This window comes from Folsomia candida, unplaced genomic scaffold (genome assembly GCF_002217175.1).
Source record: "Folsomia candida strain VU population unplaced genomic scaffold, ASM221717v1 Fcan01_Sc004, whole genome shotgun sequence".
In the NCBI taxonomy this organism is placed as follows: domain Eukaryota; kingdom Metazoa; phylum Arthropoda; class Collembola; order Entomobryomorpha; family Isotomidae; genus Folsomia; species Folsomia candida.
Window position 1 is genome coordinate 8,569,392 of NW_019091196.1, and position 26,074 is coordinate 8,595,465.

The 26,074-nt window shown below is 39.8% G+C and overlaps 3 protein-coding genes across 3 annotated transcripts; 1 reads left to right on the plus strand and 2 right to left on the minus strand.

The window, feature by feature from the left end:
• Positions 1 to 270: 270 nt before the first annotated feature.
• LOC110848163 (piwi-like protein Siwi) lies at positions 271 to 4,223 on the minus strand. The gene is made up of 12 exons (XM_022095302.2): positions 4,056 to 4,223; positions 3,843 to 3,993; positions 3,477 to 3,767; positions 3,019 to 3,382; positions 2,387 to 2,931; positions 2,170 to 2,317; positions 1,960 to 2,104; positions 1,726 to 1,880; positions 1,380 to 1,646; positions 1,186 to 1,304; positions 932 to 1,101; positions 271 to 863 (listed from the first exon to the last, which is right to left on the minus strand). Exons 2-12 carry the CDS (start codon positions 3,978 to 3,980, stop codon positions 596 to 598), a joined length of 2,610 nt encoding a protein of 869 aa, XP_021950994.1. The 5' UTR covers positions 3,981 to 3,993; positions 4,056 to 4,223; the 3' UTR covers positions 271 to 595.
• A 673-nt stretch (positions 4,224 to 4,896) lies between these two features.
• LOC110849082 (dual specificity protein kinase splA) lies at positions 4,897 to 24,650 on the plus strand. Its single transcript, XM_035851200.1, has 5 exons — positions 4,897 to 5,527; positions 21,727 to 22,099; positions 22,180 to 22,310; positions 22,620 to 24,026; positions 24,115 to 24,650. Exons 1-5 carry the CDS (start codon positions 5,497 to 5,499, stop codon positions 24,309 to 24,311), a joined length of 2,139 nt encoding a protein of 712 aa, XP_035707093.1. The 5' UTR covers positions 4,897 to 5,496; the 3' UTR covers positions 24,312 to 24,650.
• LOC110848537 (dehydrogenase/reductase SDR family member 11) lies at positions 9,330 to 11,617 on the minus strand. Its single transcript, XM_022095786.2, has 8 exons — positions 11,436 to 11,617; positions 11,286 to 11,368; positions 11,010 to 11,187; positions 10,792 to 10,921; positions 10,636 to 10,712; positions 10,284 to 10,330; positions 9,635 to 9,787; positions 9,330 to 9,559 (listed from the first exon to the last, which is right to left on the minus strand). Exons 1-8 carry the CDS (start codon positions 11,482 to 11,484, stop codon positions 9,497 to 9,499), a joined length of 780 nt encoding a protein of 259 aa, XP_021951478.1. The 5' UTR covers positions 11,485 to 11,617; the 3' UTR covers positions 9,330 to 9,496.
• Positions 24,651 to 26,074: the final 1,424 nt, after the last annotated feature.

Here is a 26,074-nt window from a genome sequence, read left to right on the forward strand (position 1 = left end):
GGATCACATTACAAAAGTGTAAACGCCAATTTTTCCCGTCTCTGGTTTTTTAGTGAAGCCACATGCATCGTAAATGACACCATGTTACAGAGTAAAAGTGAATGTGGACGGATGTTGATATTTGGGATGATGAAATGAAATGTCTGTTTTATAGGGGTCGTATTTTCCTAACTTGTCGACTAAGAATTGATTGCTGCAATATGACCAGAATGTCGTCGTCGTAAACCGGTTAATTCAATTAGCAAAAATAAAGTAGTATCAAAACAGACATTAATTGTTTCTAACAAGTGTTTGGTTTAATTCATGTATAACAAAAACAAGTACAATTTTGGTGAATAAGTAAAAATTCGAATTTTTTGCTCAAGTTAATTATTTCTCTTAAAATTCGTAATTCGAATATTTTGTGTGCGATTGACTAGGGAGATCACGTACGTATTTCATTTGTATAACATTAAAAATCAACACAAAATAAGTTACAAAATTGTAATTAAACTTCTCTCTGTGAATGTCTCAATCCTGATAAAACTAGAAATTAGTACTGGTTAAAATATCAAAATAAAATTCATTAAAATACTAATAATTCTGAAATATCTGTCTACAAATAAAATAAATTGTTTGACAAATCCTTGCTCGGTTGGCCCCCACCGTAAGCAACACTGGTCATCTGTGCTAACTTATGAGCGTATTGAACGTGCGCTGGGACAGACACAGTTCCAGACCAGTTAAAATACATGTGGCATAATTTGTAGGTAAGGTACTGCAACTTATCCGCTTGCAGGTTGCTGTCGTCATAAATCACAATGTAGGAACATGGGGCCACCGTTCCTTGACGAGCGGTTGAAGAAATCATGAAGAATTGATATCTGCAAATAATGAGCAGAGATTAGTTTAAAGAATCATCTGGAGGAATGAAATCTACAATTTCACGCACTTGTCCTTTAACGTGATCGTGTCGTCGACAATAGTCCCAGGCGGAGGATTGTCAAACCCTCCGTTCCCATTTTCAGCGAACATTCTCGTATTTATTCGTTTACACACGATCAAATAGGTCAGCGTTGGAGGGTCAGTGGAAGCCTGTTCATACATTTCTTTCATCATGGCCTGGAAAATTAGTAAGTTGCGTTACTACTCGAATAATATTTGCGATATTCAACCCTGCATTATTCTGAATATTGAAGTTCTTACCTTTATTTCACGAGCCTCAGTCTCATCACGTCCTGAATCATGTGTGATATTTCCAACTCGGTAAATTACAACTCGTGCAGGTAGCTCCTTATTTAGTTTGCGATATGCTGTGAGACATTCTGTTGGTTGTAATGCAAAGAAAATAATCAAATTAGATTGCAAGCCCAGCAAAAATATTGAGATATTTCGCTTACTTTCCATATCCGAGCAAAAAATGTTCCCATTGCTGTTTTTGGTCCCAACTGCACTGAAATATTTGGTGAAATCTTTTGACAGAGAGGCAACGACGGAATACGTGTCGTTGTACGAGTCCAAGCCGACGACCATGAGATTCTTGATGGGAACTTTCACCGTCCAAGGTTCACCCCCAATTTTGGCAGTCATTTGAATCACTACTTTCGTTGCGATTGACATGATTCCCTTAGAGGTGAGATTTTTGGTGAGGAAGCATTGCGAGCTTGCTGTAAAAAAGTGGAGTGATGAATAAAGTGGGCAGTTCTTGCTGAATTAGAAAAAATCATGCATTCACAAGTAACAAACCTCCAAAGTCCACGACAAGCCGTTTCTTAATTGATCCATAAATATGTGCAGACGTTGACGACAGGACGACAAACACCATTTGAAGTTCTTTTATCCTTGGATAGAGGTCATCAATCGCTTTCATGTAACATTGGGCTTTTGGGTCGGAGATTATGCTAGAAAACACAAAGCCACAAATATCTGTGAGAAACTACCAACATAACTGCGATAAGATAATACGCTTAATTTACATACATCATTTCAGGCTGCCGAATGTTGAAACCTAACGGAGTCGCTACCTTCTGCATTGTCCTGACTAAATTTGCAGCATTTTGAGAGTCCTTCTGTGTTGCGACGAGGACCCATTTGTTGATTGATTCAGGACGGAACAATTTCTGAGCTGCGAGAACAATATGCAAATTAAATTTTTATACGGTTTACACAAAGAGGAATATAGTAACTCACTTCTAAATGCTTTCGTCCAATCCTCATTATTATTCGGGATCTCGGTACCGGATGCAAATAGGATTGGTTCTGGGGGAAGGACTCGGCCAGGCACGGTGATCATATTGGTTTGGAAACGAAGCCCCCATTCCTCCAATTCGACGAGCAACTAGTAAAAAATCATGTCAGAGTATTTAGATTACCAAAACGACATAGCACAAATATGGTTTCGCTCTACCTCCTGAGTTTCCATCAGTCTCTGCATAAATCCTTGAATCGCTTGAACCCTCTTGGTCGGTACCATATGCAAATGCGTTGACAGCTCTCGCATCAAACTATTATTGGCTCGCATCGTATCAGAAAGTCCAGTGAATATGCATAATTCTGGGATGAGGGCGACGACTTGAGCCTCAACATTTTTGGGCGGCCTTATCGTCGAAACTGTGATAAAGAGGGGTTGTCCCAAACTGGTGATTTGCTTCTGATACTTGTTTTGGTAGTAATCTTGATATGAGACATCTTCGCCCTTCTTATTTTTGAAGGTGTTCGTCGGGTTGGCGTTAAAGTCGATGGACTTGATGCGATAGGTAGCGTGGTTGTAGGTGGTCATCACGATGGCGTTCGCAAAAGTAGAGTTGGCATGCTCCTCAAAGCTTGGTCCCCTATAACTTGCACGCATTGACAGTAAAATGTCCATCGCAGATTCGGTTCGGAGGACTTTGTGGGTAATTTCGACACAAAGAAGAACATCGAGATCGTGGTTTTGGATCGATGTTAAAAAACCTTTCAAACAAAACAGACATTGATGCGATAAGTTATATCCTTATCACAATCATTATTTATTTAGATAAGTTCAACTAAAAATCTCACCTGGCCACAACTGGATGCTTAAACTGGGGAAATCAATGCATTTTTCTGCGTCGAAAAATCCACGCCCAACTTCTTCCAGACCCATTCCAAACATGCATTTTCGCACGATCAAGTTGTAAAATTGAATGTAGATCGGATCCCCGTATTCCGTGCTTTTGATGTATCTCAATGTCACCACAGTTTGAGTGTCATCTTTTCCGACTGCGTTGATCACCACTCTTCCACTGGCGTCGATGTCATCGAGCAGAAACGGGGTGTGGAGCAGTGTTCCGTCAAAAATATACCGGTGTTCAATCAGATCCTTGTTCCGCCTAAGGATTGCTTTACGGACGAAAGTCTGATCTTCCTGAGGGTTAAATTCAACCTGCGACAGAGACAATTGGGGGACATGTCAATAGCACAGTAATTTAAATAAAATGGTAAAACTAATTAAAATAGAAATTCGTCCTAGAACTTACAAAATACTGATGGAGACCCCAATCATGACCTCGTAATACGCGAAAATAGTTGGTCACAAGATCAATCTCCCTGCCGGAATGTCCCTTCGTATTAATTTCCTTCATCGCCGGTGTCACAGGGAGAACGCCTCCTGGAGAATGGCAAAGTCCTCGCATGACGTTTCTGGGTTCGTGGCCAAGACCTAATTCGTGCAGACTTAGGGGCCTGAGTATGGTTACATTTTGGGGTGACATGATCCCAGAAGGGTCGCCACTGAATCCGGATGCTGCAGGGATCTCAGGTCGAAGAAGCTAGGAGTGAAAGAAATTAAAATTTATACGGGAGTCACTTAATATTAATTTCGTAAGTGTAGTTTTTTTCCTTACCGGAACTACTTCATCGATGTGAAGATTTTCTACGGTGACTTCTTCCTCATCATCAGTTTGAGTTTCTTCTTGCATCCTGCCACGACCCACACCCCTGCGAGGTGCAAAACCGCCTCCTCTACCTCTGTAACGCTGCATTGTTGACAATTTCCTGAAAATTATTAATGACAAGATCAACCATTTGTCTTTTAAAAATTTATAACAAAGAATTACCTTGATTTGTTCAACTATAAGTCAGGGTCGTTTGTGATTTGGTTTGAAGAGGATTACTTTGACACGTTAGCTCTGCTAATTATTAACAAAAACTTTGTATTAAAAATGAGGCAATATGAGACGAAACGAGAATAAAACCTTGCTCAACGATAGCTAATGGACGATTGAAATGATCTCAGAACAATCTTTAAAGTTAACCTGTATACAGAATTACAGTATCTGTAATTGTCATGCAGAAAATGCCAGTGTGTAACTAAAGATTGCATGCAAATTTATTTCACGAAAGATTATCGTTTTAAATATTGTTTGCACATGCAAATCAAATGCAAATTCTTTCAAGATCATGTTTGCATCAGTTTTGCATTTCTTTCCCAACTGCAATTTTTCTCGCCATGAATACTTTATAACATGAAATTCCTACCGTTTTAGTCCACTATTTTTCCCCCATGCCATCTTTCCTCCTTCTAGCCCCTGATTAAATCCGATTTTCCTCCCGGAGAGACCCTTTCTCCCGACGATGTCGCTTGCATCTCAACTCCGAATTTTCCACTAGCACCCACCCCAACTTTTCCGGGTATTTCGTGAATTCTTAAGTATCCTCTCATCCCATGTGCTTTTTCGCACCCGAGTAAAATGTGAGACTATGACTTGGTTTGCAAAGTAAATCTTTGTTCTGTTCTCTTTACCCGTTCACTCGTATCTGGGCGAGCGAGCACGCAGAGTGGATTCCATCCGCATGGTCTACAGCTTTGGTTGGTCGTCGTCGTCAACTTTTTCGGTGTGTGCGATACGGTTCAGCCAGCCACGCTCTCTTCCAACTTTCTTTACCCGACTCATTCTCCCCGACATCATCATCCACAATTCCTCTCCTCGAAGGAAATCCACATTTAGCCGTGGGATCTCCAATCCAAATAAACAGACGAGATTTTGAACTCATGAAGTGAACACAAAATCCAATCCCGGCACCTTCCTTCTCGCAGTCACACATTTCGCATTCAAGTTGTTCGTAGGTTGGTGTACAGATTTGCTATTTTAGGAGCGCCGTGTATCTAACATAACGGTTTATTCTTTATTTCCGGATCAGTTCTCCGTATAATTAAGTCTTCTTTTTTTGTATGCGACAATATAAAGGGATTGAACATACTCTAGCTTTCTTCTCAGACATCTGCATTTCTTTCATTTCATTAATTCCCTCCACTTTTGTATTTATTCATTTATTTCTTGTCAGCTTAATGAGACCAAAATTCATTTTAAAGGAGAGGACACACTTTTAGAACGACATAAATTTCCGAATCAATCATTCCGAAAGGGTAAAGTAATGGAGGTTTTAAGCGAGATTTGGTCCAAATAGTGATCCTGGATAGGAAGAAGGTGCCGTAAATCATCATCGATACTTCGTCTCATAAACAACTTGTTCATAAGAATCCTGTCCATCCAAGAGATGTATCCACCACTGGGAAAAGGTCATCAAGGTTAGTTCTGTCTTTTTGTAATATATTTTACATAAGTTGGTAAAGATTTGTGTTCTATTGAAAATTATGCATGTAAACACGGAAATGTGTTTTCCTACTAATATTCTAATTTCATTGGAATCCTGGAAAATTCAGATTTTTCTAATACCAATAAATCAGATAAATATTATTCCATACATACATTATTTTCCGTCTCATTTTCCCTCTTTGCAATATTCTATTTTGCATTGGAACATCCTCGTTAAAATAAATGTGTATGTTTCCGATATCCAAATATTTTCCATTCCGTTTTATTATTATGATATGACTGATATTTACATGTATGTATATATTGATACATGGAGGGATAAAGTTTTCCTGTCAACATGATTATTGCTCTAGCTTTACAAGCTCTCCATTTCCAAATCCTACCCATTTACATCATGTAAATTACATGTCGAGCACATTTTTGCCGTAGCACAGCACAGCAGAGATGATGAAGATGAGATGTAATGTGTGGATTTAGGATTGAGTAAAATAATCCCATTTTATCATTATCCTCTAAATTGTATCATTTATCCGTTTCCAGCTTAACTAAAGTAACCCTATTTGTCAGCCCGATTTACGTATAAGCATAACATCGACTAAATATTTGTTTTGATGTGAACGACTATCCTCCTTTTATTGGGGATTGCTTCAAAATACAAAATACAAGATTATCTCGACACGAATACGATGCTATCGTTCAACAATTGCAGAAATACTAATTACCTCATTTTGCGAATTGAGTCGTTAGTCTTGAAACTTTAATCTGTAGCCAAGCCACCAGTCTGCCAGCCGAGGAACATATCTGTATTCTGTATCTGTTTGTTTCTCTATAGTTTGAGTGGGACTCATGCATATGCAAATTATCACTCTTGTCGAGACTTTGCTCGGTTGTATGTATACCCATTCAAAAGAAGATGAGCAAATTAACTGCTTTTCATTTAGTCTCTGCTTTACTTTAGTTTACTCCACGGAGTAAAAAGTTTAAGTCGAAAAGCTGTTAATTCTTGGGAAATAACAACTAATGAGAAAGCAGTGAGTGAGAGATAGCAAGCAAAAAAACTAGATAGAACTGACTAAAAGTAAAAGTGAGCACATTATTCACAACAGCAGCATCAGTATGTATCTCAAGAGAGCAAAAGTAGTTGGCAATTCCCCTGTAAATTAATGCAACACTTTATTCCGATTCTGAGATTGTGCTGGAAATGAATAGTGTCTATATTTCACTCGGTTCACTTGATTTGTTCCCGGCCTTGGTCAATGGCATCATGTTATTAGGAGAAAGCTAATAATACGAACTAGTTAAAAAAGTTCGGCCCCCAATTTTCACCGAAACTTTCATCTCCTTCTTTATGCCGTGTACAGAGTAATTAAATACTCAACTAAGCAACTAATTACAATATCCACCCATGCACACACACTAGTCTGGCATACATACTAAATAATAATTCCGTGCTCCTGCAAGTATCTAAAAGTAGGTGGGTAAATGTAAACTCGTTCTCCCAATTAGGCAAACCAAGTCCAATCATTTCATTTCACAAACTGTGAACCGTGTATGAAATGAATTCACTTCTTCTTCCTAATACGCAATTGGAATTTTGATTCGCATCACATCAGACGCGAGGAAAACGTTAACTTTGACAGCTACGTTCAACCCCATCATGTAAGACTAGACTAGAGAACGGTACAGTTCCTACATATGTACGTGTGTAGACAAAAACATGGCAGCAGAGCAAATGGGGAAAGTAAACTTTCTCCCAAAAGTAGCACCACCACTGGTTCGTTCTGCTTCATCAATTCACCATCAAGTCATAGTTACCTCATTTCACTCCTCTGTCCGTGTTAGTTGTCAGATGGGCGAAAGGCAGAAAGTTGAAAGGGGTTAATGAGAACATGAACAGAATCATTTGCTTGGCTTTCTCGTCGTCGTCGTCACTTTCTCGTCTCGTCTCGTCTAGAGAGGAAGAGGAAATGACGCTGCTTCTGATGATTCGCAACTCTGATTGTGCATGAGCTGAACAAGAAGTAAATTCAAAAGTCTTGTTTTCCTTTCCCATTCTTGACTCTGTGACGGAATGCGGTGTGTCTACTCGCGACGACGTGATACATACGGCATGACAAATGGGAAGGGAAAGAAATGCGAAATTTGCAAGAAAAAAATCTTATGTATGTATGAACCACTTGTCGAGGAAGAAACGAGAGGAAAAAATTGATTAAAGCAGTTGATCATGCATATGCGAAGAGAAAGAAAGGTTTCGCTATAAATATATCTATGTACCTCCTGTTAACCATCATTATTGATTTGTACATTTCCTAAAAGAAGAATTTTTCATCTGGAAAGATTGAAACAGAAGATGTCACGAAATAGGAAGACCTTTGTACTTTTCCCGTCCCATCATTTCGGTAAATTTCACTTAGTTTTTTTTTTGTTATTCTATCGGTATCACATCACCAACCTTTCTTTGCTGAATACTGATCACGCCCTGGCAGGTGAAACACAAAGGAATTTTGCAGGTGGTTTACTTACTTAGTTTGCGCCGCTTTGGTTTGGAATATACATACATAAATTGGATGAGGAATGCTTTTGTTGTGTCACGACGACGCCCGCTTGCAAAAGTCAAGCCGACGTTGGTTGCGGGGCACGTCTGTAGAGAAGAAAGTGATAAAGTGGTTATGCGATACGAATTTCCATAATAATTGATTCCCTCCTCGTCATACCATTATTAAGCAGGAATCTTCCATTTGCCTATTTAGTAGGTTGTGTGTTGCCGCTCTGTCTGGGCGTGGATGGATGCGGAATGGAATAACAATTCCATTTTCTATTCAAAGCTTTCTCCCTCCGACTAGAACAACACGAGGCCTCGATGTGTCAGCCTGTGGTTACATATTCAAAAGTAGATACGTGTGGAAAGTGCCTTTTTCGTAAAAAATTTAACAATTCCAAAATAAATTTACTCTGGCAAAAAAAAACTTCTTAATTGGCAATTTTCCCTCTTCTCTCTTGCCCCGATTTAAATGGAAAGTTAAAAATAACCTGTAATATATTATCAGCCGCGTGGTGGGCATGTGTGGTCTTGTGCTATCTGATCTGATTCCGCCAACTTTGCGGTTGGTAAATTAATGTATCCCTAATGTATCCTCCGGCGGAAAACGCTAACGGATGTACCTTTTTGTCAGATGGGACCCATGATTGTAATTGATTCACAATATATTTTTTCCCGAGCTGAGGTAGACAAGGGAAGACAGGACAGTTTAATAATTTATTACATTTTGGAATTTCGAGCCTCCTATACGAGACCCCATCACGAACCATACAGCAGACCACGACTACCGAACAAAGATAAATTTAGGTCATTCTCTGCCTCTCTCTTCTATCTCTCGGCCTGCCTGCCAACGTACCAAACCACAACGTGCGATTCCACCCTACGGTGACTTGTAATATGTAATGTAATACTGCACGAAGCACTTCGTACAACTGATATTCTCACTTTTACCAAGCGATGCAAGCGATCCACCAGGAAGAAATAGTTGAATGGAGAAAGTAGAGAAAGCCAATTTTACTTGGCCCGAGTGAAGGTGGGGATTGAGAAAGTAAGTAATTTATATGGGCGTTGATACCGAAGTAGAAAAACCGCTTATGTTGCTTTCTTTTTCGTTTCCTCCTCCAAAACCACACCTGCACCTGATAATGTTCCCATTATATCGAGTTAACCTCACATTACATAAACTATTATAAAGTTTGGTGAAAACGCGCGACTCATTCGAGGCACACGTGTTGTTGTTCTTCTTGTGGTTTCATTTTATTACAATTTTTTTGCATGGGGTTCAAAATCTGGAGACCAGCAGTCTGGTTCTCGTGTAACAAGTACAAAGTGTTGGGATGTGCTTTGCTTTAGTAAATAGCGAGGTGAAAGACACCGTCGCGTTGCGTGTTTCGGGCTCATTTCACTTGACGCTGTATCCACCTGGAGGAGTGGGCTGAATCGGCTCAATCATAACCTCCTTGATCTGTAAAATTCCTTATTTTAATTTAAACTTGGGCAAGTTTCTGAGAAGCAGATAATATGTAACCATTTACTGCACCTGAACATGCGGTGGACTGGCCAAGACGTGAAGGACGGAATCCGCAACGTCTTCAGGTTGCAAATTTTCCATGGTGGAGTAAGCCCTGGCTGCATTTTCGGATCCGAGCGCCGTGTGGAGAAAGTTAGTCTCCGTCCTGCCAGGACTGATTGACTGCGAGATAGGAGAAAAATATATAAATTCGTACCCTGAAATTTGGATGAATGACTTGTGACCCATCGAAAAAAATGGTACGACTGCAAAATATTGATCTTTCTGACCATATATATCCCTTTTCTCACCAATGAAATTAATCGTTCCCAATATCTCAGAATACCAATGTTGATTTTGGTATGCATCAGCAAAGGGAGAAGACTGGACAGCCAATTTACCACATTCCTTCTCTCCTCTCTTACCGTCTTCTTCTCCTTGATTAATGATGGGTGAGATGGATTTCATTGCGAGCGAGAAGAGTAAATATTGTGAGAAATAAATTGCGTGGTTGGTTGTTTTTTGCAAAGAAAAAATATATAAAATCGAGGTCGAAATCGAGTTACTAGATATTCTCAAATATAGGAAGAAAATTAAAGATAACAGCACCACCACCACCACCTTTTCTCTGCGCTTATGCATTCCTGCCAGCAATAAACATTACTCCAACCAAACTCACCGAAAATTTGATCCTCAATCCTTTCGAAGCCATATCCTTTTGGAAACCTGCATCACAATCATTATCATAGTGTTAGTGTTCTTCGTCATTGATCCGAATTCCATCCACAACACGGAGCATGAAAGCCGTGGGGCCAAATTATATACTAGATTTTGAGTTGATTTTGATGTCGGGTGAAAAGTAGTTCACCGCACGGGATCAAATATAAGAGTTGGACTCGCTGTCGAGATGAATGTAGTTCAATTAATTCAGTTGGCGAAAAAAATGGGCCACTTATTTCTGTTTTCTTCCTCGTTAAATAGTTTTGACAAGGGGCTGAGTATCCTGATGTACAGATATTTTGCCTGCTTACCTTGTGTTAGGGCTGTCACGGCGAATTTGGTGGAAGCGTAGAAATTGAAGATTCCCAAGACATGGTGGCCCAAAGTACTAAATTAAGACACGTATGGTTGGTTATCCCGGCCTGAATTTATGTAACATTTTCTCCCTCTTGTTATGTAACAAAGACCTGTTTATGTTGATGATGTGGCCGTCATTAACATTTCTCTGAATCATGGATTTGATCGACAGTTGTGAGCATTGCACCAACGCGACTATGTTCGTATCCAACATGCTCCTCATTTCAGATACAGGGATTTCTGAAGGAGAATCGAGAATGAAACGATATTGATCAAGATTTAGGACCGTATAAGTCTCATGTTTAGCCAAATTGTGCTTCGTACCCACCCAAGAGAGATGTGTTGGTGGAGAATCCTGCATTATTTACACAGACGTCCACGCCCCCCGATAAATTGGTACTGACCCATTGAAACATTGCATCGATCTCGGCCTCCTTTGTGATGTCGCACTTGTACGGGTAGAGCTGCCCTTTGTACTTGGCGGTGATGCAGCGTTCTTTCAATTTCTACAAATTGCAGTTTGATTAAAGTGGAGGGATATAGGTTTAAAGATCGGTTGGGTTTTTGGTGGTGGTGAATGAAAAAAAATATATCTAAGACGGACCTCGATAGCTGACACGTTTCTGCCACATCCTACCACGATCATTCCTTGACTAACAAGTTTCTCCGCGATAACCAGACCGATTCCTGTTTTATCCACACTATTTACGTTTACTTGTTCTGTTCATCTTTTGTATTTTGTATTTTTCTTAACCTGAACTGGCTCCGGTGACCAGTGCCACTCTTCCGACCCAGCGATTCATTATATTCGTTCTGGTTTTCGATCCCTTTCAATTGTTCAATGTTTCCAAAAACTTTTGGGAGGCGAAGGAGGAAGAGTTGAAAGTTGAATTATTTGTGGCGATCCGTCCAAGCCGACTGGCACAGAAAAACGTTGCGTATGCGGTATATCTAATATACAAAAACCAGATTCCAGTCATGGGTGACCTTCAATTCAATGGTTTACTTTTTTGTGGTAGTAATGATCTCCTTGAGCATGTACAATGTATTTATTATGCACACGTACCGTATGCATGCCTTTATCTCAAGTTAGCATAACGTTGGTCAGAGAGATATCTATTTACATCCAGTTGGACAGCCTGATTTCATTATTACACTCACAAATTTACAAAGTGTGACACAACGAGGAATAAATCCGCGTCGAGATCAAATTGCAAACTCCAATCGGAAATCTAAACAACTTATTCTACTTTATTGTACTTTGTAATTGGCCCTTTGGAGATTCAGTTGGATGGGCAGCAGCTCCTTCTCATTCATGAGCTAACGCATATACGTACGTAGCATGGAAACAGACAAGGAAAGGAGGATGGCATTCATCTCATCGCAAACGCACAAGCTCAAGTTCTCTCTAAACTCAGGAGGAGAGCGTCACCACCTGCCCTTCACAGATCTTGATGCCCTTTGGATATGTGGTAGGGTCCCATGAGTGTACTAAAACCCTGAAGTGGTTTGACTCCATGGCCACATTTGCGCCCGCCACACCCACTCAAAGGGATGAAAACCACAAAAGTTACCAACTTCAAAAATCCACCAAAAATCCAATTTTGCACGGATTTTGATAAAATTTGCATTTTTGTGATCCCAGATACTTGCCTGATAATATTCAATAGCAATCTCAACTTTTTTGAAATTTTCGAAATTTTCGAGCTGATGAACTATTCGAAAAAATTCAAAATTTCAAAAAAGTTGGGATATCTACTGGATATGATCACACAAGTATCTGGGATCACAAAAATGCAAATTTTATCAAAATCCGTGCAAAATTGGATTTTTGGTGACATTTAAAGTACATGAAAACAGGGCTTTTTTCGTGTTTTTGGCGCCTTTGAGTGGGTGTGGCGGGCGCAAATGTGGCCATGGAGTCAAACCACTTCAGGGTTTTAGTACACTCATGGGACCCTACCACATATCCAAAGGGCATCGAGATCTGTGAAGGGCAGGTGGTGAAGCTCCCCTCCTCAGTCTTAACTCGGTATCAAAAGTTAGTCTGGGGGAGAAGCAAACTTTCTCTTCTGGGAATTGGTATAAATCATTAAATCGCAGATACAGACGGAACTCCTTGAAGGATTGATATGGATTTAATGCTGCTGGCATCAGATTTTCCTAGAAATTAGGACGGTATGCAGTCAGTGGAACCCTTTTTAACCCTTTCTCTGCAGCCAGTTCGTGTTAAAATCACTTCCTCACTTCAAAGGGTATTTCGTTCCCAATTCAACTTTGGTGAGGCACACTTTGTATCCACTTTGACATCGTTTGGCCCACATTTTTCTTGCACCCGTTGATTTGAAAGGTTGAAAATGGTGTTGCAGTTAACAATTCTATTTGAAATGCATTATGCAATGGATGTATTTCAAAGGGATTTTCTTTGATGTGACGACTGAATAAAGTTCATTCAGCGTCAAAAACCGTTGGCCTATGACATTGAGATTCATTGCGTGTGTGTCAAATCAGTTCTGGGCAACTTCAGATACAATTTACTTTCTATTGACAAAATTGCAAGCCTGATAAGATTCACGATTGTGTAATACGCGATTATGTATGTGAAATGAGTCTGCTGCATTCTTAAATGCACAATTTTCTACAAACTGCCCATGCTGCAGGTTGACCTTTTATAAGTATCCTATAAAATGTCAAGTATCAAACTTCACTCTTATGTAAACTTCACTCTTAAATAGTTGTTTAAGTCTTGTTGTTTACCAAAAGTTAATAATTATTGTTATGAAAAAGATGAGTAAAAGCTTAAAAACTACTATGCATAGGTATGCATACAATTTCCCGTATAATATGACAGCCATGCCCCATTGTTTATTTATTATGCCCAGATAAAGGATGCCGATGGGAAGTTACCACAACTTTATCAACCACTTTACAAGAGTAAATCATGATTTTTGCTCACTATTTGCCTCCCAAAGAAGCCGCAAGAACAAACCATAACACACCAGAGAGAAAGTTTTTGCAAGTTATTTCTGCAGTCCCCAACTTTCTCCTCCGCCTTGCTTACATACTTCCTCCAAGTATTGTTATCACACCAATTTGACCACTTTTCTTGATTCTCAAGTTAATCCGCATGATTTATTAGAATAATTAATTTGCCCCATTTCGAATTTAATGCTTGCACTTGATTTCTAAGAACTTTCCGCTCACTTCTTGGAAATTTATGTCCGTTTCAGTTTCTTCCTGTTGTGTTCTCTCTCTCGCAAATTCCGCACCATTGTGAAATTCTCTTTGTGCTCTTTGACTAAGGCAGAATGGAATGGAGATCAATAATATAATCTGTTTGATACGGACTTTGATTCGAGTTGACTCTTGCTAAAAGATGAGATTGAATTGAGTGCTTTTTCTCATGAAGTCTTTCAGGATGAGTTCTTCCGCCGTTGTTCAGCACAATGTTCTGCTCGAATAGGAAGAAAGATTCCGCCGAGGAGGAGGAGGAGAGCATTAGATTTATGGCTATGTAAATCCCAAGCTGTTGATCAATAATGTAAAATCAGATCCAAACTGAAGTTTTGGGAACATGAATTTCCAGCAAGATTCAATTGTAACAGTAAATCCCAACGGGTAAATTTTTTCATCCAATTAATTACCAAACCAAAACGACGAGCTAACTACGTATAGTCAAAGTGAGAATTCATGCATGCATACTTTGGCAAAAAAAAGAAGTATTTTTAGCACCCTTCCAGAACTGGTAAACTGATCCGCACTCCTGCCTGGCTGCCACCACTCCCATAATTTCCAGAGAAATTAAATCTTCCACTTTGCACACTTTCTTCTTCTTCTTCTCCAGGATGAGTTTAGTTTCTGGAGACGAGCACACACTTATGCGGACGGAAATGGTATGCATACATCTGCATTATAGTTCTATACGAAGTATCAAGTTTGAGATTTTAGAGGCTGGGAAAATCTTTGATTTTCTTCCTTCCTAGAAGCTCGTTCTCACCACAACTCAAGTCTCTCTCACTCACTCACTTCCTTTGGTGAATAGTAATCCCTTGTCTTAGCCGAAGAGAGGAAGAACAAAAGCATTAAGTGCACAAAGTAAACCTCACTCGAGTTACTTTTACCATTATGAATGCATGTACTCATACAGAGTACTTCGACTGAATGAATCTGTGTAGAAATGGTGGGAATGTTACACGTGATTAGAATCCGTTGATTCCCTTTATGGAAATTATTCCCTCATTTCTTGGATCATTGCACTGCGCACACACAATTTATTATGTTATCCAGAACATCCCAGCGTTTTAGTTGATTGCAGATGAGAAGAAAGTGGACGACGTTTTGACTGGGTGTAAAACAAAAATATTTAATAAGCAAGATATTTATTAAGCTTTGAAGTTGAAATGCTAATATTTGTTTGTCATCAACGATCAAAAGTCATATTTTAGTTAGGGAAATTATTTACATGGCCCAGAATTGGAATAATTTTCTCCCAAATACGCATATAGGAACCTCTGGAAATTGGATGGAATTTGGAAATTAAATTTTATGTAAGTCTGCTAAGTGCATGTAGAGTTACCGATTCGTATTACTCGGTCCTTCTGCTGAGTGATGTCTGTGACAGCAATACCACAAATAACTTTCTCCCTGCCTGATTCCCTCCCACCCACCACCCACCCTCGTGCCCAAGTTATTTCTCATTTCCCACCATTTCTCTTGTTCTGTCCTCCTTTGTATGAGATGTCAAGCGTGGTTAATGTGGGTTTAAGTAGCCAGTCAAGACTCTGTGAAAAACTTGGAAGAAGGGAAATATTCTAATTTTCCGCATTAAAACTGAGCCACTCATTTACAGCAGAAGCAGCAGCAGAGCAGACTATTTTGGGTGAAAGTAAGGAAGCTCCATGCATTTCACGGAAGGGAAAACAGCACCAGCAGTAGAAGCGTTTCACTTTTGGTAAAATTTCGCTACGCGTGTTTACAAGCTTCTCTGAGAACCTTGTTTGGATGCATGACCACCCACCCGCGTTTTCATTATAATCAGCTCGAGGCAAAATATAAGCAGCTATTAATGCCCGAAAATTGTAAGCAGGCAAGTGTTTCGGCCTTGTTGTTGGGCATGTTCTACAAATTGAATCAAACCCAAGGATTTCCTTGAGCATAAACTATTTGACGGTTGAATCCACATTTATTTTATATGTATCAAGGGCTCCTACTTTCTCCTGGTTTCGTTTTTGGTTGTGACAATTCTTCGGCCAAAGTCTGCTCCTTGGTTCAGTTTGACATCTCACCCACCAGCTCCTCAGGAAAGTTTGCAACTGTTTGAATTCTATTCTCCAGAGTTTTCTCGCAAGGAGGAAGAAGAAGATGCAGGACTTGCCATGCCAAAAGTACAGTCGTAGCAGTGAGGATAGGAGGAAGTTGACTCGAACAGTAAAAGAGGATTCATTGCGACATGAATTAAAGCGGATGGACAACTAATTCGCATTCTTACAAGGAAATGTACAGCCACACAGCGGGTACCACTTACGGATCCCGCCTCTTCCTCTTCTTCGGCATGCGTTACAGATCCGAAGAAACTTGTACGAGGAAGTTTAAATTATTGGAATTTTGAACCCGCAGCTAAAACTTGTGATCCGTTCTTTCCTACTTACATACGCAATAGGAAGAGTACTTTTCTCATCTCTGGAGAACCAGGAATAAAGTTTACTTATCATGTGGGTTACTACTACTACGCAAGAAGTGTAACATTTCCCAACAGTTGTACACATACATATTTATCACCGATATTCGGAATGAAAAATATACTTTGAATATGCTAAATCTATGAAAATGCTTGATAATTTACTCACGAAATTTGTAAATTTCATTGTGGGCAATATATTAAGATTCTTTTTGTTGGCACTACTTATACCAAAAACAGAGCAGTACGTAACTTGTGATAAGTATGCCCCGAAAAGTTACAACTTCCTTATAGAAATAGGACTTCTGCAGCAGGTTCATTTAGGAAATGAGGACTTTCTTCTGTTTTGGCAGCAAACTTTCTTTGATCTGGCTGAATGAGAGAGAAAGACGAAAATCTTTCCCTCCTATGTTAACAGTTTAAATTTGCATGGGGAATGAGTGCTAAGTACCTTTGGTGTTGTTTATGCCCTTCCAAATGTACGCAGCACTACTTATGTAACATTTACTTAAATGAAAGGATTTAATCCTGATTTGCATCTAATCTTGGGTCTCCTTTTAATTGCAATTGTCTGTAAAAAAGTAGGAAATTTCAGACAACTTGCACCTTCAAAAATCATACAAAGTGTTGCCCGCATACCTAATTCGCGACACATTTCTCCCCAAAATCTGCAGTAGTCACTCGTCTGTCTGCGGTACGGTTTACTATGCTCGTACATTTTAATATTGCAACGCTTAAACCACTGCTTGGTTTTATTTTGTTGGATTTTGGCACAATTTCCCAACGCACTGCTTCCTCCTCGCAAGCAAGCAAGTGTAGCGAAATCATCTACAATTCACGCCAACCAACCGGCTCAGGGACCATGGAGGCAGGAAAGTTTTGTTATCCAGAAGCATTGTAAGCCGTACTACAACGTGGTTCGGTTTGCCCAGGGATTTCGAGCCCTGTCGTAAAATACGAATTATGAGGGACTACGTCAAAAGGCATATTATACCCAAAGAATTTTTTAGATTCCTTCCCGTGGAGCTTTTTCTGCTCATCCCAGATGATAGCGGCACGACAGGGAGCAACATTTCAAAACTTGGCTTGGAGTAATTAGTATAATTTAAGAAACAGTTGACGTTGGTGGTTTCTGGCGGTGGGGATATCATAAAAGAAATTGATCTTTTCTTTTTCACTTGCAAATGTAGCAAAATAATGTTCCCCGAGGGGGGGTTTATACCGTATTATGGCCAATGTTAAAAAATCGTGCGCCAACATTATCGTCTTTTACTGCAAATTCTCTCCGTAAATTGTAAATTGTACGCTATAAAATTTTGCGTATGTATGTGCGCCGTATTTCTCTGCCGAGAAACAAATGCATTGACTGTTATGAAATATTTGTACATGTCGCTGTATCAAAATTCATTCCTGGTCGTAAAATGAGATAAAAATGGTAAAAGAGTTATCTCCCCTCCTTGTTTATCTACGACTTCCTCTTCCGTGTAGCAATTTTTTTAGGAGGGGATGACGACAAAAACAAAGGAAACTGTGGATATGAAAGCGACTCTGAGGGAAAATAAAGCTTGGGGTTTTCTCAGCGCTCAAAAAATTGTGGTGGTACAATTTAGAAATTAAATCTTGCAAATATTTTGAAAGAAGCTCTTTGAACAAGAAACTTCAGTATACGCCAAATTGTCGTCTTATCTTAATTCTTATCAAGACTTCATTTGTTGGCATCATCTCGCAATTACTTAAAATCTTCTTGTGCGCTAAAGATAGGGCAACTCTTGAGAGTAAGCTGGCTGCCAAAAATGGAGAACAATGCAAACATTGAGAGATGACACCTCGTCGCATTGTAATGGAGTCGCCAATTGCAGTGGTTGTTAAATGGTTTTTATTTTCACTAAAATCTAAAATCTCTCCCTCTTATCTCGGTTTTGTTACCCTGTCCGTCTTCCTCCATTCGTCACGTCCTCGACACTTAACACGAAATGTTCTCCTCTTTCCTTCCACCTAATCTATTGATAAAAGTTGTCGAGCTTCCTACAGTGCACGTTAATAATTCAGGAGGAAAAACCTAAAGTGCAGTTTAATTTGGCCCGAGCCAGGGTAATTCAATTTCAAGGATGGGACTAACTTTATAAGCACTTGTTTTATTATTTCCATCAAACGGGACCAAATTTCAGGCCATATAACAACTTTTAAAAATCGCATAAGCTGTCAATCTCATTCATGAGTAACTTTTACTTATTTTGCCAGATTCCATTGTATAAGTATAAGTACATGTAGCTTTCTATGATAATTTCGGGTATCTCAACGATCCCACTTTAGTGGAATTATTTGTGCGTGTCACCTAATTTGCATACATATTTTGACGCATTCGCGAGAGACAGAGTTTGCTCAACATGGAAAGCCCGAATCGCCGGAAATGGGCATATGTAGTGAGATTTATGCAAATGAGGTGACAAGCCTAAGTAAGAGCACAGTATCTTCTAATTTGTCCCTTAACTTGACCCAATGCAGGTTTGTGCACAAAATTTGAACCCAGTCGAATAGGTTATCAATCAGGAAGGGACGGACATACACGACCATTTCATAAGACCTCTCCCCACCTAAAAAGAGTCGCAAAGTGAATAGAAGAGTGATTTCGCTTGAGAAGATTTACTCACTTCAAAAACAGAATTCAATTCTTGTTACGTGTAAAAACGGAGATGAAAGGGAGGAGGAGGAGTAGGAAACTTGTGCAAAAGTGCATGTGCGGATGATGATGAGATGATGGAACCGAATCAGCCAGCTATCTAGGAATCTGCTAAAAGCTCTTCCTATTTCATCAAATAAAGAAATGAGTTCACACACACAGACACCGTAAGCAAGCAGAGAACGGCATGTCGCCCTCCTATGTGACACCGACACCACTGCCAAACCGTGCCACGGATGGGTGGCGTATGAGTGATGCATGGACATATAGGACAGACAGACAGTGAGTGAAAGTTAAGGGTGACAGGGACACGAGAAAGCCTTTAGCTGTTTGCGGGAGGGAAGTTCTGCTGGGGCTCCATTTCATGGGAGAAAGTCAATGTGCGGCTGATTCGAGGCATAACAAGTAAAACAAATACACCACGTCCTCCTACACCATCCAGCTCGTATTGAGATTGATGAAATCTTTTAAAAAATTCATTAAAATCGACGCAATTATTAATCCCCAGTTTTTTAAACGGTGTTGAAATGAGGTGGATCCTCTACCTTGTTCATAAATACGGCACGTATCTGTTTTTTGTATGAAATAATTTGATTGACGTGTGGATTTAGAAACAAAAGTCAGTACTTTATTACGTGCCCTTTCCTCGGCAACTCTCTCTCTCTCTCCTCATCCATCCTGCTTTATATGACGAGCCGTAAGGAAGAAAAGAAGTCCTGAAACTTCACAACTGCATTAAGTTATGACATCTTAAATCCCTTTTTTACACTTGCTCCATTTAGCTCACTTCTCCCTCCCATCCACTTTCTCTCAACAATTCGTATCTCATCTTTCTCTCTCGTAGGAAAACTTTCCCTCCTCCGTTTTAGACTTGCTTCCTCGCTGCTCCCATGTGTTTGGGTGGAGGAGGAATCTATAAAAATAATAATAAAGAATGAAGCCTAGTTGATGCAGTTAGTTGAGATTATTGTTGTACAGAAGAATATATTTTTTGAAGATGGGCAAGAAATCTGACGATAAGACCGCAATGTATGGCGTATGTTGGACATTAAGTTGGGAAGAAGACCTTGTCGCGATAAGGACGTACGCACCGATTTCGGCCGGCTTACAGATCTGGAATAACTTTATCTTCTCGTAGATAGGGACAAGTAGATGGGTGGAGATGGTAGTTAAATATGGAATTTATTTCTTATCGGGAAATCAGACGCGACAGAAAAAAAGTGACCAGACGAAAAGTCAAGTTGGTGGGTGGACGGTTAGATTCTGGATGATGGGAATTTTATTTTACTTGATTATGCAGGTTGGTGAACAGGGTTGGTTGGTTCGATGAGGTGAGAGGCGTCTTATTTCGTCGATATATACGTATATTTATTCGTACACAGGAAATGATCCGATTGGCCGTAGTGAAATCTGATTTTCTGATTTCTTTAGTCTTTCGCCGTATGGATGGATAAAGTAGCAACATTATTTTCCTTTTATTCCGGGCGTTGTATTTTTTGCATCTTCAGCAGAAAGGAATCAATAGTGGATCCAGCGCTACCAAATTGGCAATGAAGAACGAGGCTGAAGTTGACGGAATGAGATTGATGATTGACTTGCAGCAGGCCAGACGTACGTAAGTAACGTACGTACCGATGGAGGAGGAGGTTGAAGGTCGCGACATATCGCGTACAGACCATATTTCTTACATACAGCATTTGTCCTACTTGGGGAAAGTTTTGGTTTGATGGAATGGGATCAACTTTTCTCATATCTTTGTATTACATGGACAATTTCTTGCTGTGGTTCACTGATCTCGAATGAGTTTTGATTGTCTTGCTCAAAGGCATCCAAATCTAAAACCAATAAAATGCTAGCGTCAGGAGGCAGACCGTGTCCTTATGTCAAACTTGGCTAACTGATGTGCTCCAGCAGAGTGTGGTGACACATGTTCTTCTTCGCCATCAATGTCCATGTTTCAATATTGTTGGACAGCTTTTCAATTTATTTACAAACTTCTTTTCACAACTTTGCGACTAAGGTTATGTCAAAATTTTGAAAATTTTTGGTAAAATGTTTACCCCAAATGTGTCCTTGATACGGAGGAATTATGTTGATGAACGTGGGTATTTCGTCGCATATGTATGGGTTCCGAGGGGTGAAAGGATGCATGATGGTGTAGGAAGTGATTTTGGAATCCATGCTGACTTGGCCGGATCGCATCTTTCTTTCTTGAAGCCTTAAATCTGACGGGTTGATGATAGTAGCCAACTGCACGGGGTGGAGGAAGAGCACACATCGTGGGGTGTAGAAGACATCTCATCATTTCCATCTCTAATCATTAATCATTCACCTCATAAAAGTCAGGGGTTGCCCGATTTCTCGACAATAATTTTGCTCCATTAAGTACCATATCCCGGGCAGAGGAGCTGCGCCACATCCATCCATATAGATTTGTGCGTATCTTCGAATTTAGGATTTCTCATATAATATTTCAGTTGTAATAATGATTCATGATCTTTAATGGTTTAAGAGAAGCGAAAGTCTGACATTACAAATTCGATGAATTTGATAAACCTCGTCTTTTCATGAATGCCAAGAAAGCGACATGTTTAAATATCAGGATAATAAATCTAAAGTTCACATTGATCAGGGAAAAGATAATCTAAAACGGAATGATTAATTAAACATGAACTCATTTAATTACAGTTTTTGGGAAGGACTTTTGCTCCGGATTTGTGGATAAGGATGGCAATTGGAACAATGGGTTTTACTGCCCTCCGATATCTCCGGACACGTCGACGGCCATATTTTGCTGTGGGGACGCTGTCTTCAAGTACTGCTGTACACAAGGAGGATCACTGCTTTCACCCGCAAACGGTGGCCCCAATTTGACCTCACACCACACTCCAGATGGTGACATGGAAGTGGATTTTTCCAAGGATTACGACCTTTCCACCCACCTGGCTCCTGCCACGACGATGACGACCACCACCACCATTACTACCCCGGCAGCAGGTGAGGCTTCCGGGGACCGTGGTGGTGGTGGGACAATTTTGAATATTAAAGTGGATATCGCCAGGTATGCATGTGCCATTTATTACAAAAAATAATAGAAATTGATACCGAGGAATCTCACATGCATACTTTTTCTACTCGCAGGAATTCCACCGTGGCAGCAGTGATTTGTGGATTGGTAGCCGTAACCGTTTTGATGATCATAGTGACCTGCTTTTACTGCAAGTGTTGCCTTCTCTACAAAAAACGCCGGAGTCAGCTCCAACTACCCGGAGGTAATAAAGCCAAATCGAGGAATAAAGGTCATAAAGTTGTCAATAAAATAAACTCTGGCAGATTTGGAGGAAAGAAACTTTCGAAAAAATTGTATATCTTATTTATTGTCTTCTTGTACTTATATTTGCTCTTTTCTCTGGTAAAATCTACCAACTTATCTCATAATCCAGTTTACGGATAAGAATAATAAAATAAATTTCATCCTTCAGACCTTTTCTTCTCTGTTTAAGGAGACAAATCAATCCCACAAATCAAGCTATGCAGTCAACAAGTCGAGATTTAATTGACTAATCAATCTGAATTTATAGGTCTGTACCGGATTCCGGCCTCTTCAACCAGTTGTGGTCTAATGAACTCTTCAAATTCGACTACAACGCCCACCAGCAATTTTAATCACAGTCACAATTCCGCCTTTGTGGCTGCGATTCCAATCCCTGTTTTGGACCCGTGGAGTGGTACTGCCGCTTCTCAAAACGCGATGCCACCAATCCCTCCTGCACAACAGCAGCCCTTATTATTCCCAAGTGGTCAAGGACGCCATCATCCGCAGCAACCAACCCTTCTCCGAAACAATGTGGCAAATCATAATAATCAAGCCCAGATTTTAAACGGCGGAAGAATGTCTCGGCCAACAAATTTATCATTTCCTGCTCGAAATTCTCCCGATAATTCGTCGAACTCGTCCATCTCAACAATTTCAAGTTTTACTCCGACTTCAAGACCGCAACACCAACCGCAGCAGCAACAACAGTCATCAAACTCTATCTCAATTTCAAGAACAAACTCAATCCCGTCACAAAACACGGCCGCGATAGCACTCCGTCTTCAAAGACAATTATTACAGACTCATTACCAGAATCAACAACAGCAACAAAATCCGAATAACTTATCATTACGGAACACGAATAGCAATCATCAGCAGCAACAGGGTTACAATAATTATTCTCGAAATGGTAACATCGCCCGAGCCGCAACAATGACTTTGGGAAGTAATCAAGCCCACATACCCACAATTTACACTGTGGGCGGCGGCGGTGGAAGATCCTCTTATCCATCCGCCTCGACAATGTCGTCACTTTTAAATTCTGTCAGTTTCAGCCCTACCTCCAATTCTTCTTCGAATCATAACAGTTTACCACCGCCCTACTTCCTGGAACAGTACAGAATCCGGAATCGCGTCAGGGTTCCCCGAAATCCCCCGCTGGTACCTCCACCTTCCTCGAACAACAATCTGCTCCCATCCTATAACGAGATTCAGCAACAACTTCTCCGAGAAACGATATGTCACACACTTCCGAGTGAAGGTAACAACAACAACGGTACTCGATGCCGACCTAGGAACGACACCACACATTTTTCCACATCTCAACAAATTCGTCGTCAACCGAATAACAATCATTCACGACGACCCAATCACCACCACCATGACTTGCCTGCCAACATCCCATCTCCAGTATCGTCACCAGTCACACAGGCTTCACCTTTGAACGACTTGTCAGCCGCTCCATCCAGCACGAGAAGGGGGTCAGACCGGAGTTGTAAAGGGGCCCAAGGGACCCGAGAGAATAATAATAGTAATGCCGGATCCTGTTCCTCCCCGTCAAGCGGCATTACTATTAGTAGGCAGATCACTGAGGAGAATAATGTTCCAGCAGAATTTCACTCCAGTGGCAAGATTTTGAATACAACTCCTATTTTACAAAACTCGCCGTTGAGTAAGACAAAAGTTTCGCAATTTTACATAACTTATGACTTATGCATATATACAATTCCAACTGTTACGTAACTCTACTTTTTTTACAGGGTCCAGCAGCGAAGTCATCAAGTCTTCGCCAAGCCTTCTTCCCGAGAGGAGAAGAACGGGAGGAGGAGAAAGTATATGCAAGAGGAGTCAGTCGCTTGAAAATGTTAATGTCACATCCGCCAAGGACGACATGGTCGAAAAAACAGAATGTGGTGGTGATATCAATAGTATTAGAACGGGTGGTGCTGATATGTAATAATAATATGTAACTTTCTCATGTGTGAATCGAAATCGGGCAGAAATGAATTGCTTGATGTGATGGAAAACGGATACAAGTTTGAGATAATATTTATGCAACGGAAGTCACCGTTCTATTCAAATGTCAACAAAAGAGAGATTTCTATTTGTGAAGGCACGATTGTATTTTATCATTCGTTTATATATTTTAGAAGATAGATTTGCTAGATAAATGTTGTGCTCAAGTGTCAATTTGTCTCAGATTAATATCTATATAACTTTCCATGCATATTTGTTTGTAAAATGTGACAGAAATGCAAAAATAAAAGTTTGTCTTTTATAAGCCGGATAAATATTATTCAAAGTAATGAACTACAAATACTTATGTATGTGTGCTCATGTATAACTTATATATTTGTGTATCTGCATTGTAATCACGATAAGACGCAATTATTTGTATTATATAACTCTAAGAAAATGAGTGGGACTACCGTAGCAAATGGAACGATAAGGAATTACTCCGATAAGCACGCACACACATCTGCCCCACGATTTAAGAGGAGAACACGAATTTCTTATTTTGAACATTAAGATATGAAGCAACTTCCGGAATGATTTATGTCCCCTGTGTCTAAGCGGGTTGGCCTCCAAGTCGAGATAATTTTTATTTCGCCATAACTCGCATTTAAAACCGAAGAGAAACAGCTGAGCTAATGACATTTTCTTGTAATGCATCATTTTTCAAAAAAATGTCAGCCACAGTCCACTCATTAATGTTAAGAGAGAGAAAGACCATTATTGTTGAGATAATGGAGTCCATTTATACTGGAAGAAGGAGTTACAATCGGTGGTGGTGTGTGTGTGTAAGCAGTTATCGTAGATATGCTGACTGGACCACTTTTGTGCGTTTTGGTCCTAACGCATTTTTTGTCATTTTCATGTTACACAGTAAAATTAGATCCGTCCTTTTTTTATGAAACCCATTAAAAGTTAGTGGACCGTGTAATACGTTGCTTACATATATTCATATGACACAAATACGGAAAATATTTTGGATATTTGAACACTTGTATAGCACCGCAATTGGAAAAGTGTACATAAATCGGGTGATTTTACGTGTTATTAGTCTACTGCCAAACAGAGAGCACTGACTGACTTTTCCATCCCAGTTGTCGCGTCATGTCAAAACACCCACAGCAAAGAAATCATGTTTATGACCCTTCATTTCCTAAATACAGCAGACGAGGCAATAAATAGGTTCAAATTTAAATTTTATTCCTATTTCCTTCCACTTTTAAATTTGTGTCTAGTTAAAATTGTGACCAAGTTTATGACGGCACTTTGGGTGATGGTAACTGGAAATTAATTGCTTCCCTGTAAGTGAATTGGACTTATCGTGAAGAGATAAGTGGATTTGTTTTTAAATCATAAACTTTGATTGTTGGGGGTTTAAACGTTAGTGGAATCACTTATCTTGAGCACATATTTTTATTATGGTGGAAGAAATGCGCATTTTTTGTACACTTTCCGAAAATATTAGTGAGTCATTTTCTATAGTACTCAAAATATCTATGACCAGCAGGTTTTCGTAATAGTTTAATATTTTCCACATGTACTGATTACTTCACGCCTTTAAAATCATCAGTGGCCAAATAAGGTGATTTCAAATGGAAAATTAATCTCTGTTACGAGACGGCTCAAGATTATGTCCTACCAAAATAAGGAAAAATCACTTCAACACATCTTTCACACTTGAGAATAAGCAGCATCATTGCTAAGTCA

Excerpts from the sequence above, each read along its gene's own strand:
- LOC110848163 (XM_022095302.2), bottom strand. The coding sequence starts at position 3,980 with ATGCAGCGTTACAGAGGTAGAGGAGGCGGTTTTGCACCTCGCAGGGGT. Across the intron at positions 2,318-2,386 it reads GACTGATGGAAACTCAGGAG|TTGCTCGTCGAATTGGAGGA; the intron begins GTAGAGCGAAAC and ends ATTTTTTACTAG. Across the intron at positions 1,647-1,725 it reads GCTTGTCGTGGACTTTGGAG|CAAGCTCGCAATGCTTCCTC; the intron begins GTTTGTTACTTG and ends ACTTTTTTACAG.
- LOC110849082 (XM_035851200.1), top strand. The coding sequence starts at position 5,497 with ATGTATCCACCACTGGGAAAAGGTCATCAAG. Across the intron at positions 5,528-21,726 it reads ACTGGGAAAAGGTCATCAAG|TTTTTGGGAAGGACTTTTGC; the intron begins GTTAGTTCTGTC and ends ATTTAATTACAG. Across the intron at positions 22,311-22,619 it reads TCAGCTCCAACTACCCGGAG|GTCTGTACCGGATTCCGGCC; the intron begins GTAATAAAGCCA and ends CTGAATTTATAG.
- LOC110848537 (XM_022095786.2), bottom strand. The coding sequence starts at position 11,484 with ATGAATCGCTGGGTCGGAAGAGTGGCACTGGTCACCGGAGCCAGTTCA. Across the intron at positions 10,713-10,791 it reads CACATCATCAACATAAACAG|TACTTTGGGCCACCATGTCT; the intron begins GTCTTTGTTACA and ends GTCTTAATTTAG. Across the intron at positions 10,331-10,635 it reads CGTGACAGCCCTAACACAAG|GTTTCCAAAAGGATATGGCT; the intron begins GTAAGCAGGCAA and ends ATTGTGATGCAG.